The following is a 22,117-nucleotide window of genomic DNA, read 5'->3' on the forward strand; positions in this document are numbered from 1 at the left end:
TCCAAACCTCAATGCTTATCAAATGAAACAAGATTTTTTTTTTCTTTTACCAAGGAGAGTTGCTGAAGATTCTACTAATCTCCAACAATAGTCAGCAAGTCTCTGCCTTGTCAATTTTGACTTTGGTTAATACTGCAGAGAAAATAAGCTCCAGAAATCAAATTCATAATCTACACTAACAAAAATGACTGCTTTTATTCTCCAATGCCCAAAAATGATTTGAAACACAATGGAAAAAATAGTTTTTATCTATTCAGCATCCTCAAAAATCATTTCTTTTTTTCTCCTTAATAAAGCTCTAATGGCCAGTACTGCAAGGAAAGAATGTAATTCTCAGGAAGTGAGTAATTTACTGCTCAGTGGGAGGTGTGACACCATCAAGAAGTTAAAATTAAGAGATGTTCATTTTCCCCTAAAAGGAACCAATAGCCAATTTTGAATGAAGCTGCATTTAATAACTGAGACTTTCAATAAGTTACCAAAGTTTTTAACAGCATTAATTTTAGACAATTTCAGAGATTTAAAACAATAACTGAAAGAGCCATCTTAAATTCTTTCTGGAACACAGTAGGTTATAAGTAATCATTTTATATTAGTCATATCTAGTAAAAACAAACGTCTAAGGGAATTTTTTTCTCTGAAGACTTTCATATATATTTCTTTTGAAAGGCAATAGTTATTATAGAATTGACAGAATTCTGTCATAAGCATATAAGTATACAAACAATGAATATGACATAAACAAATTCACTGGACAACTAGGACAGAAGTCAATTTGGGGATATATTTATAAAGGGTGAAAATAATCATGACCCTTGTGGTCAGCCATGCTTTGTACCACAAACCATTTTGCTAAACCTTGTCATGCAGGTCTGTAAGTACCCACAGTATAATTCAGATATGAAATAGAAGAGAGAAAAACTGCACCTTCATTTGAGTATTCTTCTCTATAAAAACTCAACTTTGGGAAAAAGAAAAGTCTCTACCAATTTCTTATCTGTTTTTGGTTTGTTTTTCAGGGGGTTTGTGGGTGTTGAAAGAGTGAAGTATAAAAAGACCAGGTCTAGTCACGTGGCTTTGGGGACAGCTGGCCTGCATCTATCTGGGTCCTCCCCCCGCCATGTTATGCTCCTTCTTATCATAAAATTCTTATGAATTTATGTTTTAAATGAAAAAAATACAGTGCCTTGGCACTCTTCCCTACGTACCAAAAGATGGAATGACAAGCTAAACCATTTGTACATACTTTCCTAGGAACTGAAACACTCCTTAAATTAAATATAGATTTAGGCCTCAGAACACCTGTGAATAATAATGACCTCCTTCTATGGACAATCAAGAGGAACTTCAGTTAAAAAAGTGAAGTCCTGCAATCCTAGGCTCTTGAAAATTTTAAATATGGGGAATAAGGACCTCTCTCCATAACTGCCCACTATACTCTCCCTTCTCCCTCCACTAACACCTGCCTTCCCACTCCATCCCCTTTCTGACCTCATTTCCACCCGCAAGTCAATGTTTTAAACCAGATGTTTCTGGAAAGTATAGATTGGGCAGTAGAACAAAATCTTACAAACTACATTTAAACAAGAGAAAGTTGTCTAGTCCTGAGACTTCATGCAAGTTACCTTCTCTGGGTCTCAATTCCTCATCTCCAAGAATACCTTCCCGGCTCTAAAAATCTATGCTACCTATGAGTGCATGATCAGATGTACTAACCACAGATAACTTAGATCACAAGGGAAACAATTTATTTTGGGATTTTCTCCTCATGGGGAGCAGGGAGATAAAATATCATAAATGCCTGAATTAACCATTTATCTCAAGCTCTTAGAGATCTTTCATTCTATTAGCTGCTAAAAACAAAACACTAGAACACTTGCTCATAGAAAGCCCACAAATGACCTTTTTTTTAAATTTTTTTTTTAACAAATCAACTCCTAAATCCCAGTGGTCTGCAAGTAAGGGGGTAGTATTACACGATCACAAGTTCTAACCAACATTTCCTGCCTTAGTTAAGTTTGCTAATCTTCTGTATAAGGCATCTGAGTCACTCACTACTTTTACCCACCACCAGCCCAGGACCACAGTGGGGAGAGACCCACCACAGGAACTAATCCCGAGTAATAGAATTTAATGATTCAAGGTGCAAAGCTGCAGGAGTGCCTATGTAGGGTTCAAAGTCTTAGCAGTGAAATTTTTAAAAAATTTTTTATCTCACTTCCTCTTAATTCTCAGCATGCATCAAGATACAAGTAATATAAATACTAAAAAAATTAAATGTAGAGCACTAAATTTACAAAGGGTAGAATTAGAATTGTGTTTAACTCAAATTCTTTTAATAAATAATGTATTTTCAGAAAAAATGCTAACCTGATTTTTAATGATCACTATAAAATGATTGTTGATTTAAGAAAAGGAAACTTTACTTTTAAAATAAGTGAAGTGTTTAAAGTCAAAGTTACTTTTAAATTTGTAAATGTGCAATTTGACTATAGGTATAAAAGGTAAAATAATCAGTTATTGCATTGCCTCTTAAAAATCTTAACTTATTCGGCAAGACGCACTTTTACCAAGAATTTTTTCCACTTACTTTCTTCCCCCACTTTTCTAGAGGAATCATCACTTTCCAGAAGAATACTGCACCAATGGGGAGGCATGAAACAAGTATGGTAAGACAAAGTTAATTATTTATTGGTAGGGGCGAGAAGAGGTGAAAGACACTGTATGCATTAAACAGAATGGGAACCCAGCAGTCACAGTCAGACAAAAGGTCTGATTAATTCACTGCTTACAAAGTGGAGCAATGAAAGATGCATAATGCTACAAAACTGAAAAAGAGCCAAAATCCTAGCTACCAATTTCTATTTTCAGGGTAAAATTTTTTTCTATTTTTGTAACCAACAGAAATGATTACTCTTAGAGGGTGAGGAGCGGTAGAGTGGATGGGAACTAGGTTAGGAGGAAGCTTATCAGGTATATCTTTTTGCAGCACTTTGACATTTGAACCACATAAATGTATAACAAAAGCAAAATAAGGTTAAAAATAAACCTCTTTTTTTATTCTGATGTCATAGGTTAAAAAATAAGCATCTCTTTTTCATTCTTATGGTCAGTAGATTAAAAAATAAACATCTCGTTCATTCTGATGTCATCATGTACTTGAGTTGAGCTAATTTAATTTACCTTCTTTCATTTCAGATGAAGTTAGTTTTGTAGCATCCTAACAAATTGGTTTTCCTCAGCATAAAACTGGGACCAGCTAAAAGACTGTACACAGTGAGTACCAGGTCTATTTCTCTTGTACCCCCAAGTGCCTAATCCTAGCCCTGAAAAACTCAACTGACTACATTTTTTTAATGAGAGAAGCAGCTCTTGATGGCACTTGCACAAAATAAAGTTCAATAACATTTGTTCACTAAACGATGGACAGCTTTTCCCTTCTGAAAACAGAGAAACATTAAGGTTAAAATGCCTGTTCCTCCTTATTACTTTTTCTCATCTGCTAGAAGCAAAAGAAAGAGAATAAGCGAAGAGCTTGGGTTAGGGGAACATGAAGTCATGGAGAACTACAGCTAATTCAGTTTGGACAGCAAAACATGCAGTGAGCCACAGAATGAAGTTAGGAAGACCTTTAGACACACTTCACTTCTGTTTTCCTTTGGATTTTGAAGGCTAGGATTATTATGAAGGACAGGTGCCTCATCTGAGCTCTCTAGCCTACCCTCTTTCATTATGGCTTAAAACCTCAATGATGCATCTCCAAAAGCAAAATTTCAGACCCCACAAAGAAGACTGGTGGGAGAGGCAGATACAGAGATAGCATCAGCTGGAAGTCTCCTTTCCCAACATCAGGGTCCACAGGTAACTCAGGGGTCACCCAGCTACCTGGGGAATCCTGCTCCTCAAATGAAGTCAATGGGAAAGACCAGGCCAAAAAAGATCCCAGGAGCCTACTCAAAGAAATGAAAGCACCCACCAAATATAGGCAGCCTGATAGCCTACAGTAATGTCTTTCCTTTAGCTTTCCCCAAAGAAATCACCCAATATGAGCCAGAGTCAGTCTCCCCAGCACTGCCTAGAGTCCCGTATTAAATCACATTCTGACGCACATTCAAGCACAGTGTTACACACAGAATAAGGCACGGCACACAGCACAAAAAAACCTCACAGACATGCTTTTTCTCTTTTTAAGCGAAAAAGAAACTAGATGGCAAGAGAAAGCTTACCTTCTAAACGTGAGAAAAAGAATAAAACAAAAGAACAAAAAAAGATGCATAAAGAAGTCATAACAGGGAAGTGAAAGTTGTCAACTATGCAAAAGCAAAATTAAATAAAATACCAGAGTTAAAAGGATTTTACCATATAGATTTAAAATACAGTCTATTCAAGAACTTCACATCAATGAGAAAATGTCTCTGTAAATAAATCCATAGTTAAAATAAGCTAACTTACTCTATATAATTAAATTAGCTTTCAGGGCAACAAGAGAGAGGGCTGGTGATTTCAGGCCCCAGCTTTTACATTACCTTATAGATCCCGGAGAACATACCGTTCTACTGAGCACCCAACGGAAGTCATACTACCAAATCCCTTCTTTAGTTGACTACCAGCCTTCTGGCTGGCCCTGGAGACATTGGGGTCACACATGGGAAAGCTAGATCTTGGGGACAGTGTGTTCCCCCCACTGCCTACATCTTGGGCTCCTACAAGGAAAGTATAAACCCAAGTATCTCTGTTCCCCTGGACCTGAAAGCTTGGTTCACAGTCATTAAACAGGGAGCAGCAGACCACAGCAGCAGCAACACAAAACCACTGCTAACGGGCTCTAGAAGGAATCTGCCAGCCTCTCTGGGGTCCTAAAAGAGATTCCAGACAAAGGGTGAAGGGATCCCTCAAACTACCTGACCAATGTGAAGATTAATATTTTAATTAAACCTTCCTTGGGGAAAATGGAATGATCAAGGGACACATCTAGAAATGCCAAGAGTTTCCTCTGTAGATTTCTCTGGATCAAAGGTTGGTTAAAGAAAAGTTTTCCATAAAGTTCAGAATTACAGGCATATCTGTATCTTACTTAGTCAGCTGGGAAGAACCACCCATATACAAGGCAGAGCTCCCATCCACGGGAATATACTCTTCCACCAGTCCAACCAATGAGACACCAGCCTGATGGAAAAGCTATAAATCTCAGCTTTAAACCAGTATCTACCCCACATGCCTATTTACTTGTTCCACCTTAGAACAAAGGAAATTAGCAAAGATAGCAAGTAACCCATGAAACAAAAATGAAGAAGAAATTACTTTCACAATATCTCAGTACTCTTATGCTACAAAAATTACAAGATAAAGTATGAGACAGGTGCCAATCAAAACCCCCAGCCGGGGAGAGTGGGGGATTTTGCTTATTTCTCCACTAAGAACACTTACCTTGCTGGCCCAGGCATCTTCATCCCAAGAGGTGAGTTGTAACACACGAATTATCTCATTAATTTCAGCACTCATTTTTTCTACAGTAAAATTGCGATTTTTTAAAGCTTCCTCTATGCCTTGGTTTTTTGAGTTTTTAGTTGTTACAAAAATCTTCATAGCTGTAAAAATAAAAGATCAGAAACTAAGCTTGGAATTTAATCTTGTTGTATAACAAAATTCACAAAAGATGTTCTACACTTTGGATGTTTTGGGCTTTTAAGGTCCTAAAATGAATATACAAAACAAACACTACAAGTATGACAATAAAGTTCCAACATTAGCAACCTTTATTGTAAAAATAAAAAATAAAAAGAAAACTCAAGGTACAAAGACACCATCACAACATGATTAAGTAACTAATTTAACCTGCATATGCTGATGACCTGCAATCACAAAATATCTAATATCCTTCTAAATCAGTTATCATCCTGGCCCTCACCCTGGCTCCATTTACTACAAACCTAATGGGACAATATGAAAACTGTCAGTAATACTGTGAATGGCGTATCCTGCTGCCCCTGATCCCAGCAGAAGATCCCAAGATGCCAAGTTTATCATCCAAGATTTCCCTCAACATGTAGCTTGGATTTGCTAACCCCCAAACATAAAGAAGAAAAAAATAATGTCTGGGCATGGTGGCTCACGCCTGTAATCCCAACACTTTTGGCTCGATCTCAGCTCACTGCAACCTTCGCCTCCTGAGTTCGAGCAATTCTCCTGCCTCAACCTCCTGAGTAGCTGGGATTATAGGCGTCTGCCACCAATCCTGGCAAATTTTTGTTTTGTTTTGTTTTGTTTTTAGTAGAGACAGGGTTGGCCAGGCTGGTCTCGAACTCCTGACCTCAGGTGATCCACCCGCCTCGGCCTTCCAAAGTGCTAGGATTACAGGAGTGAGCTACTGTGCCCAGCCTCCTCAACTCTTATACTCATATGTCCTTTTTTAGCTACTACTTGAAACACCAAAGCAGGTAGCTGGAAGTCACAATGACATGAGTCACCAGATTTTTATAATAAAGTTGCCTTCTGAGAAATAACTAATTAACCCACAACTTGACTAAGATAATTCATATAAACCATGAGATGTCTGGCATATACTAGACACTCAATAAGTGCTACTCCCTTTTGCTAGTCTAGAGAGCAGCTACCATGTTTGCATTTCAGGGTGCTGCTCAATGGGAAAGTAGTCTCAGCTGGTGACTAAAGAACTGATCTACTCATGATGTAAAGAACAGTTAAATATCTTTTAGGAAAAACTGGATTAATACACACTAAAAAGGGCTCTGAGTTCATGTCTTTATTGTATGATGCTCTATAATATCCATTCCAGCTCCTAATTATTTTTCTATAACACAAAGGTGTGAAAATTGAATATCCTAGGCTAGAGTTTATAGAGGAGAGTCCACCTCCCAGGAAAGGGGCTTGTTAGAGCTTTAGGAGAACAGAATTAGGCCACAGGAAGGCAATTTCAAACAAAGAACAGGAGAAGGACAGCATTAGAGAAGAAGACTGGTTCTCAGCCAATCAGCTACAGCCATCATGTGATAACCAATCAATCAGGTCTCATTTTTACCTAGGCTGAAGGACATGCAGTGAAGCCGCAAAAGAAAATGAACCTCAGGCCAGGAGCCATGGCTCATGCATGTAATCCCAGCACTTTGGGAGGCTGAGGCAGGCAGATCACGAGGTCAAGAGATCAAGACCATCCTGGCCCACATGGTGAAACCCCATCTCTACTGAAAATACAAAAATTAGCTGGGCGTGGCAGCTACTCAGGAGGCTGAGGCAGGAGAATCACTTGAACCCAGGAGGTGGAGGCTGCAGTGAGCTGAGATCGCACCACTGCACTCCAGCCTGGCAACAGAGTGAGACTTTGTCTAAAAAAAAAAAAAAAAAAGAAAAGAAAAGAAAAGAAAGGAAAAAAAAGAAAATGAACCTCAGAGTTTAGAACATGCTAACATTTTTTCCCCCTTATAAAATAAAGTACAGGCAGGAAGTACCTGAAATGAGAACTGGCAGCAACTCTTTCACGGTGTTCATCGAGTTCACCAACATCACTCGGTGCTCCTGGTGAGTCAGCTCCTGCTGTCTCTCGTCAATCATCTTGGCCATCTTAGTCATTCCTGGGGCACAAAGAAGAAATTGTGCAGGGTGAATAGTGAAACAATCCAGGGTCTGGCTTTCTCAGTCTAAATCCATTATGAAATACTATGAAAGTTCAAACCGATTGCTCACTTATTTAAACAACAGACACCATCACTGAACTCTAATTTACGCAACATTACTCTTTTCAATGAAAGTAATGTATTAAATGTAAACACTAAATGTGATAAACATTTTCATATTTTTATATAAATACATTCACAAATATTAAACATCTAAATGAATAAATATATATTTATTAAAAAGAAATTCACAGGTAAGGGAAAAACATTTTGCCAGGCTTCTATGCATACAGGTTTCATGCCATGTCTCCGAACTCTGTGCTAAAAATCTCACATGGGCCTAGTACTGAATCTAGTGGCTGAAAAAAGTTCTAAGAATGACAATGATATGTTTTGTTTTCATCTTTCTATTTTTCTGTACTTTCCAATTTGCCCAAAATAAGCATGTACTAGTTTTATAATTAGAAACAAATGGAAATATTATAAAAATAATTATAGGGATGACAGTGTTGGAAAGCATCTGGTGTTTTGGAATCACTCTGCTAGCACTTTTTGTTTATGTTGGTTGTTTTTCAAAGGCGCTATGTGATTCTCTAAAGCTTTGATTTTCAAATTACTCCTAGGATTTCTCAAGTTGTCTCACAGACCATCAAGACCAAAGAGAAGCAGAGGTAGGGCTGCTCCTGCTTCACCTAAAGTAGCTCCATTTTGTCTTTTTTTGTTTGGGGATTCTGTATAAGATTCCATTCGGGGAAATATAATTTTTGCCAGTATTATGAGAAATTTTAAGAGGACTACTCTAAAGCCACCAGAGAAACCTATTTCCAGGTGATCTTCAGTGATGGCTCAAATTCTTAACTGCCATTAAGTTTTACAGAACACCTACACTGGAACCTCATAAAAATGCTGTTAATTAAAAATCAACATTTCACATAAAACAAATGAATTTTATAAAGTGGTAAAAATCAAGTTAAGCAAGTTAGACATCTAACATATCTTGTCATTGGTCTTATTCATACTTTAAAGACCCTCAAGTTCATGTTATATGTCTGTAACATCAAAAGCTGGTATCCGGCCGGGCGTGGTGGCTCACGCTTGTAATCCCAGCACTTTGGGGGGCCGAGGCGGGTGGATCACGAGGTCAGGAGATCGAGACCATCCTGGCTAACACGGTGAAACCCCGTCTCTACTAAAAATACAAAAAATTAGCCGGGCATGGTGGCGGGCGCCTGTAGTCCCAGCTACTTGGAGAGGCTGAGGCAGGAGAATGGCGTGAACCCGGGAGGCGGAGCTTGCAGTGAGCCGAGATTGCGCCACTGCACTCCAGCCTGGGTGACAGAGCAAGCCTCCGTCTCAAGAAAAAAAAAAAAAAAAAAAAAAAAAAGCTGGTATCCGTTTATGTATTTTGAATATTTAATGCTCAGATGCCTGAATAATCATTTCAAAATAAGATTTAACCACAATAGCTCTTCTCTCCTTCTAGGTCTGATTATATTATGCAGCCTTGGGTTAGGGCATGAATCCATAATAGTAGGCAGGCTAATTAGCAAGCTAAGAGGTCATAAAGAACTACAGGCCAGCTGGCAGACAGTGAAGGAATGCTGTGTAATGTGGAATGGAGAGGTCAGGATGCAGGATGGCCTTCAGCATTACAGTAACAGAAAAGTATTTCCTACATTCTCCAGTAGCAGTATTTGCAATGTTTGGTTTAGTTCGTTTGACAAGGCCAGGATATATAGAAAGCAGATTCAGATACCAGAGATGACATCACCTCAAAGCACAGCATTAGCTCCATCAACAGAGCAGACACCTGAAAGCCCAATGCATCTTCACCCATCTTCTGCAAAAAGTAGGAAGAGATTATACCCTTTCCTTTGGCTCCAACATGGACAATCCTTTAAAAATATTATAGAAATTGGATATAACTAACCTGGCCCAAGATTCTTTGTGTAAGTGACCAAATCTTCCATAGTCTCCACCACCTCTGCCACTGTAAGATATTCCAAAATTCCTTTGCAAACTCTAATAATTTTACGGACCTGAAAATATATTTCAGAGTATTCAATCACATGAGTGGACAACTAGCAAACACGGTAACACAGATGTGCGGCATTCAACATATTTTCATTCTAAACAATCATCAATCTTCCATTATTATCTTTAAGAGTAGGCTTTTTGTCTCAGATTGCCTACCTCAGCCTCATCGAAGGTAAGGAGCAGGTCTGATGTTCCAGAGAGGATGCCCCTTGACCCATCAATTAGATAATCTCGAGCAGGCACTGAGTAAGGGTCTGACTGAAGCATCTGAGCTGCCTGGACAAGCTTGGTGCAAGCATTCTCAACCCTATAGGGAAGAACACAGGTTAACACACTGGCAGAACCACGCAGAAGAATGCCATATGCAAATGCAAAGAGAGAATACGCACATAAATTCACAAGTTTTTTCCCTACATGAAAAATAGCCAAGACCAATTGATAATAGGACCTACATTTTTAGATTTTAACAATGTAGGCAGGGCACAGTGGCTCATGCCTGTAACCCCAGCATTTTGAGAGACCCTGTTTCAAAAAGAAAATTACAAAATTACAGGTAAAAGTAGCACATTCATTCAGTGCACTGCCCTTATTCTTTATTTCCTGACAACAAAAAATGATGAGAAACATCTGGGCTCTTTGACTTTAGGTTGCTCTATCTCTGTAACGCCTGTGTTTCCTTATTCCTCCCCACCCTATACACACTGCCATTAAAAGACACTGCACAAAGAACTGAAATCCTTCAGTTCTTTGCTGAAATGTTAGATCATTTTCAGATCTAACATCTGGAAATAAAATGCCAAAGCATGGTGCTAAGTGAAATTTAATAACTAAACAAAGCAAAGGAATAGGAAGAAACACAAAGAAAAAGTATGAGGCAGTGCATAAATTTCTCACTCATTCATCTAGCTAAATAAATTTGTTTGATAAATCCATTGGACCATTTGAAAATATATTGTTAAAAGAAAATAAAAACAAAAATTAAAAAATGTTAATTAAAGGTCTCTATTATTAGTAACTAAGCCAGTTATTAATAGTTTAATATTAATATAAGTAACCAGGTCAGCCAAAGGTTGAGTGGTGGGACGGGAGCTGGGGAGGGATTCATTTAAAAGAGGAACTCAAAATGCATACACCAAGTATTCTGTTTGCCCTCCTTGTACTAATAATATGTATTCATTCATTCATTCAATTATTCATCCCCACAAAGTTGAAAATAACCTAATAGATCATCTCCTCTAGTCTCATATTCAATATAGCCATTATGTTGTGACTGACTAACTTACAAAGATAAGTTAAAATTATCTTAATTTTAATTAGCTTAAAGTTAAATTGTAATTAGCTTAAAGTTAAAATGCTTAGCCAGAATTAAACATTCTCATTTGAAAACATAGAAAATGTCACCTGCAAATAAAAGCCTATCTCACCAGATTCTTTTGAGGATAAATGAAGTAATACAGAAACTCCACAAGTTTAAAGCAGTATTACATTGTTAACAAGTAGAATTAAACCAACTTATGAATTTCAACTACATAAAAAGCACTGGGCTGTGGACACTGTAGGTATGTATATAAAGATGTAAAAAGCACTATTCTAACTCTCAAGGAGCGTACTTTACTAAGGCAAGACACAAACATTGGCAGAATAAGCCAATACATGGCTGGGCGTGGTGGCTCATGCCTGCAATCCCAGCACTTTGAGAGGCCAAGGTGGGCAGATCACTTGAGGTTGGGAGTTCGAGACCAGCCTGGCCAACATGGTGAAACCCCGTCTCTACTAAAAATACAAAAATTAGCCTGGCATAGTGGTGGACATCTGTAATCCACTACTCAGAGGCAGGAGAATCAGAGGTGGAGGTTGCAGTGAGCCGAGAGCATGCCACTGCACTCCAGCCTGGGTGACAGAGTTAGACTCTGTCTCCGAAACAAACAAACAAACAACAACAACAAAAAAAACGTAAGGCAGTACATAATAAATATCAGTGAAGGGCAAGACCTGTTTGATGTGGCTTTTGATCGGGCTTAGAGGACTGGATATTTTGTTCTTTTTAATTTTAAAATTAAAATTTCAATTTGATTTTCAATATATAATATATATTCATACATATTACACAAGTATATACACATATTTAAAACCAAAAGGGCATACAATGAGAAATCTCTTTCCCTTCACTATCTTCCATGCACTCATTCCATCCCACTTGCAACCAATACTGAGTTTCCTCCAATGTTGTATTGCCTCTGTATGTAAATGTCTTCACAAAACATTTCAGGCCTCAAAGAAGCAAAAATGTACATTTCCCCTTTTTTACACAAATAGGATCATACTATGTACACTTGCTGCATTCTGCTTTTTACACTTAGGTGTTGTTCTATTAAAAGTACATAAAGAGGGCCGGGCGTGGTGGCTCACACGTGTAATCCCCGCACTTTGGGAGGCCAAGGCGGGTGGATTACTTTAGGTCAGGATTTCGAGATCAGCCTGGCCAACATGGTGAAACCCTATCTCTACCAAAAGTACAAAAATTAGCTGGGCATGATGGCGGGGGCCTGTAATCCCAGCTACTGGGGAGGCTGAGGCAGAGAATCACTTGAACCCAGGAGGCGGAGGTTGCAGTGAGCATGCCACTGCACTCCAGCCTGAGCAACAGAGCAAGACTCCAAAAAAAAAAGAAAAGAAGAAGAAAAAAAAGAAAGAAAAGTACATAAAGAGCCTCCTCCTACTTTTATAAAGCTACATAATAGCCCAGTCTAATAGTTATTAGCCTGCTGTAATGAATCACCTTGAATACATGTAATTTTACCGTGTATGTCTGTAGGATACATTCTAGATATAAAATTGCTGAGTCAAAGGTATGCATATGTATAATTTTTAACAAATGTTGCCATGTTGCAATCTGCAGAAGTTATACTAAACAGTTCTTACCTTCTCACCAATTCAAATTTTGGATCTTCACCAATAATAAACCAAAATTGGATCCAAACATAGTTTCTTTTCAATTGAGGTGAAATTCATGTAACATACAAATAACCATTTCAAAGTGTACAATTCAGTAGCATTTAGTGTATTCACAGTGTTGTGCAACCACTGCCTCTCTCTAGTGCCAAAACTCTTCATTATCTCAGTAAAACACGCAATACTCATTAAGTAATAACTCCCTATTTTCTCCTTCTCCCGTCCCCTGATAACCACTAATCTGCTTTCTGTCTCACTGGATTTGCCTATTGTGGAAACATCATACAAAAGAATTCATACACTATGTCTGGCTCCTTTCATTTAGCATGTTTTTGAGGTTCATCCAAGTTGTAGCCTGTATCAATACTTCATTCTTTTTTCATGGCTGAATAATAATATTCCATTGTATGGATATGCCAGTTTGTTTACCCATTAATCTACTTATGAACATTTGAGCTGTCTACACCTTTTAGCAATTATGAATAATGCTGCTGTAATGTTTTCATTTCTCTTAGTTATATACCTAGGAGAGGAATTGCTGGTTTATATAGCAATTCCATGTTTAACTTTTTTGAGAAACCACCAAACTATTTTCCAGCACTGTGCCATTTTACATAAGGGCTCCTAATTCTCCATATCCTCACCAATGCTTGTTATTTTATTTTTTTAAATAAAAGCCACACTAGCAGGTGTGAAGTGGTATCTCATTATGGCTTTGATTTGCAATTCTTTTTTTTTTTTTTTACTTTAGCAGTTTTATTTATTTTATTTTCTGTATTTTTTTTTATTATTATACTTTAAGTTTTAGGGTACATGTGCACAATGTGCAGGTCTGTTACATATGTATCCATGTGCCATGTTGGTTTGCTGCACCCATCAACTCGTCATTTAGCATTAGGTATATCTCCTAATGCTGTCCCTCCCCCCACCCCACAACAGTCCCCGGAGTGTGATGTTCTCCTTCCTGTGTCCGTGAGTTCTCATTGTTCAATTCCCACCTATGAGTGAGAACATGTGGTGTTTGGTTTTTTGTCCTTGTGATAGTTTACTGAGAATGATGTTTTCCAGTTTCATCCATGTCCCTACAAAGGACATGAACTCATCGTTTTTTATGGCTGCATAGTATTCTATGGTGTATATGTGCCACATTTTCTTAATCCAGTCTATCGTTGTTGGACATTTGGGTTGGTTCCAACTCTTTGCTATTGTGAATAGTGCCGCAATAAACATACGTGTGCATGTGTCTTTATAGCAGCATGATTTATAGTCCTTTGGGTATATACCCAGTAATGGGATGGCTGGGTCAAATGGTATTTCTAGTTCTAGATCCCTGAGGAATCGCCACACTGACTTCCACAATGGTTGAACTAGTTTACAGTCCCACCAACAGTGTAAACATGTTCCTATTTCTCCACATCCTCTCCAGCACCTGTTGTTTCCTGACTTTTTAATGATGGCCATTCTAACTGGCGTGAGATGGTACCTCATTGTGGTTTTGATTGGCATTTCTCTGATGGCCAGTGATGATGAGCATTTTTTCATGTGTTTTTTGGCTGCATAAATGTCTTCTTTTGAGAAGTATCTGTTCATGTCCTTTGCCCACTTTTTGATGGGGTTGTTTGTTTTTTTCTTGTAAATTTGTTTGAGTTCATCGTAGATTCTGGATATTAGCCCTTTGTCAGATGAGTAGGTTGCAAAAATTTTCTCCCATTCTGTAGGTTGCCTGTTCACTCTGATGGTAGTTTCTTTTGCTGTGTAGAAGCTCTTTAGCTTAATTAGATCCCATTTGTCAATTTTGGCTTTTGTTGCCATTGCTTTTGGTGTTTTAGACATGAAGTCCTTGCCCACGCCTCTGTCCTGAATGGTATTGCCTAGGTTTTCTTCTAGGGTTTTTATGGTTTTAGGTCTAACATGTAAGTCTTTAATCCATCTTGAATTAATTTTTGTATAAGGTGAAGGAAGGGATCCAGTTTCAGCTTTCTACATATGGCTTGCCAGTTTTCCCAGCACCATTTATTAAATAGGGAATCCTTTCCCCATTTCTTGTGTTTGTCAGATTTGTCAAAGATCAGATAGTTGTAGATATGCGGCATTATTTCTCAGGGCTCTGTTCTGTTCCATTGATCTATGTCTCTGTTGTGGTACCAGTACCATGCTGTTTTGGTTACTGTAGCCTTGTAGTATAGTTTGAAGTCAGGTAGCGTGATGCCTCCAGCTTTGTTCTTTTGGCTTAGGATTGACTTGGCGATGTGGGCTCTTTTTTGGTTCCATATGAACTTTAAAGTAGTTTTTTCCAATTCTGTGAAGAAAGTCATTGGTAGCTTGATGGGGATGGCATTGAATCTATAAATTACCTTGGGCAGAATGGCCATTTTCACGATACTGATTCTTCCAACCCATGAGCATGGAATGTTCTCCCATTTGTTTGTATCCTCTTTTATTTCATTGAGCAGTGGTTTGTAGTTCTCCTTGAAGAGGTCCTTCACATCCCTTGTAAGTTGGATTCCTAGGTATTTTATTCTCTTTGTAGCAAATTTGCAATTCCTTAATGATCAATGATGGTGAACATCTTTTCATGTGCTTGTTGTCCATTTCTACATCTTTTATGGAGAAATGTCTATTCAATTAGGCCCATTTTTCAATTAGGTTGTCTTTTGGGGCTGAGTTGTAAGAGTTTCTTAGATAAGCTAGTTATTAAACTCTCATCAGAAATACAATTTGCAAATGTTTTTTCCCAGTCTGTAGGTTATCTTTATTCAATATAGTGTTAATTTCCATTGAGGTTGAGGATTTTCATAGTTTTTAAGTTACAAAATAAAATAACACATGTAAAAGATTGTATAAATCTTAATTCAAACAAACACCATCTACCTAAAAGTCAATAATCATTTTATGCCAGGTGCAGTGGCTCACGCCTGTAATCCCAGCACTTTGGGAGGCCAAGGTGGGCGGACTGAGGTCAGGAGTTCGAAACCAGCCTGGCCAACATGGTGAAACCCCGTCTCTACTAAAAATACAAAAATTAGCTGGGCATGGTGGCAGGCACCTGTAATCCCAGCTACACAGGAGGCTGAAGGAGGAGAATCAGTAGAACCCAGGAGGCAGAGGTTACAGTGAGCCAAGATCATGCCACTGCACTCCAGCCTGGGCAGTGGAGTGAGAGTCAGTCTCAAAAAAAAAAAAAAATCATTTTCTAAAATAGTACCAGGTACTTTAGAACCCCACCTTAACCAAATCCTCCTTCCTATTCTCCAGAGATAATTATTACTCTGAATGTTGTTAATTATTTTCTTGATTTTCTTTATACTTTTACCACCTATATAGGTATACATACCTAAGCAACTTTTTGTTGAGTTCTGCCTATATTGGAACTTAAGCGGAATCATACTGTTATGCATGTTCTTTTTGTTCAACATTATAATGTTCAGTCCATCATGTTAACAACTGTAGCTACTATACTGTATTCCCCTGTAAGAATATACCAAAATTGGCCAGGCATGGTGGCTCACGCCTGTAATCTCAGCACTTTGGGAGGCTGAGGCAGGCGTTCAATACCTGCCTGACCAACATGGAGAAACCCTGTCTCTATTAAAAATACAAAATTAGCTGGGCGTGGTGGCACATGCCTGTAATTCCAGCTACTCGGGAGGCTGAGGCAGGAGAATTACTTGAACCCGGGAGGCGGAGGTTGCAGTGAGCTGAGATCGTGCCACTGCACTCCAGCCTGGGCAACAAGAGCGAAACTCCGTCTCAAAAAAAAAAAAGAATATACCAAAATTGATTTGCCCATTCTACCTCTGCTGGATGTTAGAGGTGTTCTAGGTTCTTGTTTCTGTTATTAGTGTTACTGTGTCCGGAATTGGTGGGTTCTTGGTCTCACTGACTTCAAGAATGAAGCCGCAGACCCTCGCGGTGAGTGTTACAGCTCTTAAGGTGGCGCGTCTGGAGTTTGTTCCTTCTGATGTTCGGATGTGTTTGGAGTTTCTTCCTTCTGGTGGGTTCGTGGTCTCGCTGGCTCAGGAGTGAAGCTGCACACCTTTTCGGTGAGTGTTACAGCTCTTAAGGCGGCGCGTCTGGAGTTGTTCGTTCCTCCTGGTGGGCTCGTGGTCTCGCTGGCTTCAGGAGTGAAGCTGCAGACCTTCGCAGTGAGTGTTACAGTTCATAAATGCAGTGTAGACCCAAAGAGTGAGCAGTAGCAAGACTTATTGCAAAGAGCGAAAGAACAAAGCTTCCACAGTGTGGAAAGGGACCCGAGCGGGTTGCCACTGCTGGCTCGGGCAGCCTGCATTTATTCTTATCTGGCCCCCACCCACGTCCTGCTGATTGGTAGAGCCTAGTGGTCTGTTTTGACAGGGCGCTGATTGGTGCGTTTACAATCCCTGAGCTAGACATAAAGGTTCTCCACGTCCCCATCAGATCAGTTAGATACAGAGTATGGACACAAAGGTTCTCTAAGGCCCCACCAGAGCAGCTAGATACAGTGTCAAACGATACGTTCACAAACCTCCGAGCTAGACACAGGGTGCTGATTGGTGTGTTTACAAACCTTGAGCTAGATACAGAGTGCCATTGGTGTATTTACAATCCTTGAGCTAGACATAAAGGTTTTCCAAGGCCCCACCAGAGTAGCTAGATACAGAGTGTCAATTGGTGCATTCACAGACCCTGAGCTAGACACAGGGAGCTGATTGGTGTGTTAACAAACCTTGAGCTAGATACAGAGTACCAATTGGTGTATTTACAATCCTTGAGCTAGACATAAAGGTTCTCCACATCCCACCAGACTCAGGAGCCCAGCTGGCTTCACCCAGTGGATCCTGCACCGGGGCTGCAGGTGGAGCTGCCTGCCAGTCCCAGGCCGTGCGCTCGCACTCCTCAGCCCTTGGGTGGTCGATGGGACTGGGCGCCATGGAGCAGGGGGTGGCGCTCGTCGGGGAGGCTCGGGCCGCACAGGAGCTCATGGAGGGGGTGGGAGGCTCAGGCATGGCAGGCTGCAGGTCCCGAGCCCTGCCCCGCGGGAAGGCAGCTAAGGTCCAGTGAGAAATCGAGCGCAGCGCCGGTGGGCTGGCACTGCTGGGGGACCCAGTACACCCTCCGAAGCCGCTGGCCCCGGCGCTAAGTCCCTCATTGCCGGAGGCTGGCAGGGCCGGCCGGCTGCTCCGAGTACAGGGCCAGCCAAGTCCACGCCCACCCGGAACTCCAGCTGGCCCGCAGGCGCCGCGCGCAGCCCCGGTTCCCACTCACGCCTCTCCCTCCACACCTCCCTGCAAGCTGAGGGAGCCGGCTCCCGCCTTGGCCAGCCCAGAAAGGGACTCCCACAGTGCAGCGGTGGGCTGAAGGGCTCCAGTGCGGCCAAAGTGGGAGCTCAGGCAGAGGAGGCCCCGAGAGCAAGCGAGGGCTGTGAGGACTGCCAGCACACTGTCACCTCTCATTAATATGAATGATGGTGCTGTGAAAATTTTTATTCTGGCTCCTGGTACACATGAACAGAGTTTAGATTATATATCTAGTAAGGGAAATACTAAATTACAGAAAATAAATATATTCAACTTTACCAGGGAATGACAAATTGCTTTCCAAAATGATTTTATCAATTGAATACTTCTAACAGCAGTATACAAACTTGATCCTCAACGTCTGAACTTTTAATATGCCAATCTGGTCAATGTGAAATGATAAACTATTGTGAATTTAACTTGCATTTTTTTTTTTTATTTTGAGACAGGGTCTCGGTCTGTTGCCCAGGCGGCAGGTGCAGTGGTATAATCATGGCTCACTGCAGCCTCGACCTCCCGGTCACCTCCCACCTCAGCCTCTCAAGTAGCTGGGACTACAGGCACACACCTTCATGCCCAGCTAATTATGTTTATTTTTTGTAGAGATGGAGTGTTGCCATGTTGCACAGACTGGTCGTGCAATTGATCCATATCAGACTCCTAAAGTCTGCAATTGATCCATATCAGAATAAAGTCATGCAATTGATCCATATCAGACTGGGCTCAAGCAATTCATCCATATCAGACTCCTAAAGTGCTGGGGGCCAGGCACAGTGGCTCACACCTGTAAACCCAGCACTCTGGGAGGCCGAGGTAGGTGGATCACTTGAGGTCAGGAGTTAGAGACCAGCCTGGCCATCATGGTGAAACACTGTCTCTACTAAAAATACAAAAATTAGCCAGGCATGGTGGCAAGCGCCTGTAATCCCAGCTACTTGGGAGGCTGAGACGGGAGAATTGCTTGAACCTGGGAGGCGGAGGTTGCATTGAGCCAAGATTGCGCCACTGCACTTCAGCCTGAGCGACAAAGTGAGACTCAGTCTGAAAAAAACAAAAGTGCTGGGATTATAGATTTGAGCCACTGTGCCCAGCCCTGCATTTTTCTTTTATTAATAAAACTGAGGATTGTTTGTTTGTTTCACTGTTTACTGGCCCCATGAGTTTTGATAGGTAGTGTTTTTGTCATTCATTTCTAATTGTCACTGTGATTTATTTAACAATGAATTGTTTGGGAATTTTAAAATATACTTCTTTTTTTTTTTTTTTTTTTTTTTGAGACGGAGTCTTTCTCTGTCCCCCAGGCTGGAGTGCAGTGGCGCGATCTCGGCTCACCACAACCTCCACCTCCTGGGTTCACGCCATTCTCCTGCCTCAGCCTCCCGAGTAGCTGGGACCACAGGCGCCCGCCAACACACCTGGCTAATTTTTTTTTTGTATTTTTTAGTAGAGACGGAGTTTCACTGTGTTAGCCAGGATGGTCTCGATCTCCTGACCTCGTGATCCACCCACCTCGGCCTCCCAAAGTGCTGGGATTACAGGCTTGAGCCACCGCGCCCGGCCCCTTAAAATATACTTCTACACATAAAGGACTCTTCTACTTATCTTCTGATCATTGATTTATCATTCAAATGAGTTGTGTAGAAAATGTGGTCTTAAGGCACTAAAATATATTTAGGCTAGCTTCATGGCTTAACATGATTCATTTTTATAAATTTTCTATGTGTTATTGAAAAGAATGAGTGATCCAAATTTTAGGAAAAATATTTTTCCTAAAAGTGTCTTTTGACACTTAAGAGTGTCTTTGTGGACAGGCACAGTGGCTCATGCCTGTAATCTCAGTACTTTGGAAGCCCAAGGCAGGAGGATCACTTGAGCTCAGGAGTTCCAGACGAGCCTGGGTAACAGAGCAAGACCTCATCTCTACTAAAAATTTTTAAAAAAATATGCAGGCATGGTGGCTCACACCTGTAGTCCTAGCTACTCAGGAGGCTGAGGCAGGAGGATTGCTTGAGTGCAGGATATCAAGGCTGTAATGAGCTATGATCATGCCACTGCACTGCAGTGTGGGTGACAGAGCTGGACCCTGTCTCAAAAAAAAAAAAAGTGTCTTTTATATGCTAATAAGATGACTAGTGGCTGGGGGACCCTAGACAGCTTCAAAACGGGAGCTGGTTCCAGAAACATCAAGGCATGGTCAGAGAATTTCTGAGTTAGTGAACACATCCGGGTGCTGGGAGGTGGTGCACCCAGGCAGCATGACAGCTTCCTCATCATATCTTGCCCTATGCATTTCTTCCATTTGGCTGTTCCTGGGTTGTATCCTTTATAATAAACTGGTAACTATTTGAGTAAAGTATTTCCGTGAGTTATGTGAGCCATTCTAGCGAATTATCAAACCCGAAAGCGGGGAGTTGTAGGAACTTCCAACTTTGTAGTAAAGTCAGACAGAAGTATGGGTATACCAGGCACCCAATACTTGTGACTGGTATCTGAAGTGAGGATAGTTTTATGGGACTAAGCACTTAAACTTGTGGAGTCTGACACTAAGTCTGGATAGTTAGTGTCAGAATTGAATTGCGTTGCCGAATACCAAGTTGGTGTCTGAAGAGTTGGAAGACTGGTTGTTGGTGTGGAAAAAAAAAGCCATACGTGTGGTATCAGAAGCATTGAGTAAAAGCATCCCATTATTATATACATCAATGCTTATCTACATTTACCAACAAACTGTCCAGAATCTTGGCTCATCATTCCCTCTTGTGTTTCAGGCTTAGATCTGGGATCAGCTGACTTGTCTGAAGTACATTCTTTAGGATTTCCTCCAGTAAAAGTCTGCTGGTGACAAAATGTATCAGTTTTTGTTTGATAATGTCTATTTTGTCTTCATTCTTCAAAGACTATAGTAGTACAGAATTCTAAGTTGATAGTTATTTTATTAGCAAACTGAGGGCATTATTTCACTGACATGGCAATGGAAGCAGGAGAGAAGGAGGTATGATGATGAAAGCAGAGACTGGAGTAATGTGGGGCTATAAGCCGAGGAAAGCAGGCAGCCTCTAGAAGCTGGAAAAGGTGAAGAAACAGAGTCTTTTCTAGAGTTTCCAGAAAGAATGTGGCCCTGCTGACTCACTTTGGACTTAAGGCTTCCAGAACTGTAAGATAATAAATTTGTGTTGTTTTAAACCACAAAGTCTGTGGTGACTTGTCACAGCAATAAGAGGAAACTCTCATCCAATCAAAAATTATCAGGTATACAAAAAGGCATGAAAATACGCCAATAATGAAGAGAAAAGTCAATCATTCAAAACCAACCTAGGGCCTGGTGTCATGGCTCATGCCTGTAATCCCAACACTTTAGGAGGCTGAGGGTGAGAGGAGGACTGCTTGAGGCCAGGAGTTCAAGACCAGCTTGGGCAACACAGGGAGACCCTGTCTTCTTTTTTTCAGACAAAGTCTGGCTGTGTTGCCCAGGCTGGAGTGCAGTGGTGTGATCTCGGCTCAATGCAGCCTCTACCTCCTGGGTTCAAAGGATTCTTGTGCCTTAGCCTCCCAGGTAGCCGGGATTACAAGTGTGTGCTACCACACCACAGCTGGCTAATTTTTATATTTTTAGTAGCGACGGGGGTTTATCATGATGGCCAGGCTGGTCTCAAACTCCTGGCCTCAAGTGATCCACCCGCCTCAGCCTCCCAAAGTGTTGGGATTATAGGTGTGAGCCACTGCACCCGGCCAAGGAAGACCTTGTCTCTACAAAAAATTTAAAACTTAGCCAGGAACAGTGGTAAGTGCCTGTGGTCCCAGCTACTCAGGAGGCTGAGGTGGGAGAATCACTTGAGCCCAAGAGGCCAAGGCTGCAGTGAGCCATTATTGCACCACCACATCCCATATTGGGTGACAGAATAAGACCCTGTCTCAAAACAAAACCAACCTAGAAATGACAAAGATGACAGAATCAGTAGATAAGAACATTAAAATGGTTATAACTGTACTCCACATGTTCAAAAAACAAAAGTAAAGATTGAGCTGGGCACAGTGCGTAATACCATGGTCTGGGAGGCTGAGGCAGAAGGATTGCTTGAGGCCAGGAGTTCAAGGCCAGCCTGGGCAATATAGCAAGACTCCATCTCCACAAAAAAAAAAAAAAAAAAAAGTCAGGCCAGGCGTGGTGGCTCACACCTGTAATCCTAGCACTTTGGGAGGCTGAGGCAAGAGGATCTCTTGAGC

At 40.7% G+C, this 22,117-nt stretch overlaps 1 protein-coding gene across 2 annotated transcripts in view; it reads right to left on the reverse strand.

Annotated features, from left to right (window-relative positions):
* The window catches only part of VCL (vinculin), a 128,801-nt gene that overhangs the window by 40,219 nt on the left and 66,465 nt on the right, over positions 1–22,117 (reverse strand). For both annotated transcript variants that reach the window (XM_055275680.2, XM_055275679.2), the window contains exons 3-6: positions 9,825–9,975; positions 9,562–9,670; positions 7,467–7,589; positions 5,428–5,588 (exon numbers count right to left, since the gene is read on the reverse strand). In XM_055275680.2, coding sequence (XP_055131655.1) covers positions 5,428–5,588; positions 7,467–7,589; positions 9,562–9,670; positions 9,825–9,975 — 544 coding nt within the window. The remainder of the gene's footprint in view (positions 1–5,427; positions 5,589–7,466; positions 7,590–9,561; positions 9,671–9,824; positions 9,976–22,117) is intronic.

The sequence above is a fragment of the Symphalangus syndactylus genome, chromosome 4 (genome assembly GCF_028878055.3).
Source record: "Symphalangus syndactylus isolate Jambi chromosome 4, NHGRI_mSymSyn1-v2.1_pri, whole genome shotgun sequence".
In the NCBI taxonomy this organism is placed as follows: domain Eukaryota; kingdom Metazoa; phylum Chordata; class Mammalia; order Primates; family Hylobatidae; genus Symphalangus; species Symphalangus syndactylus.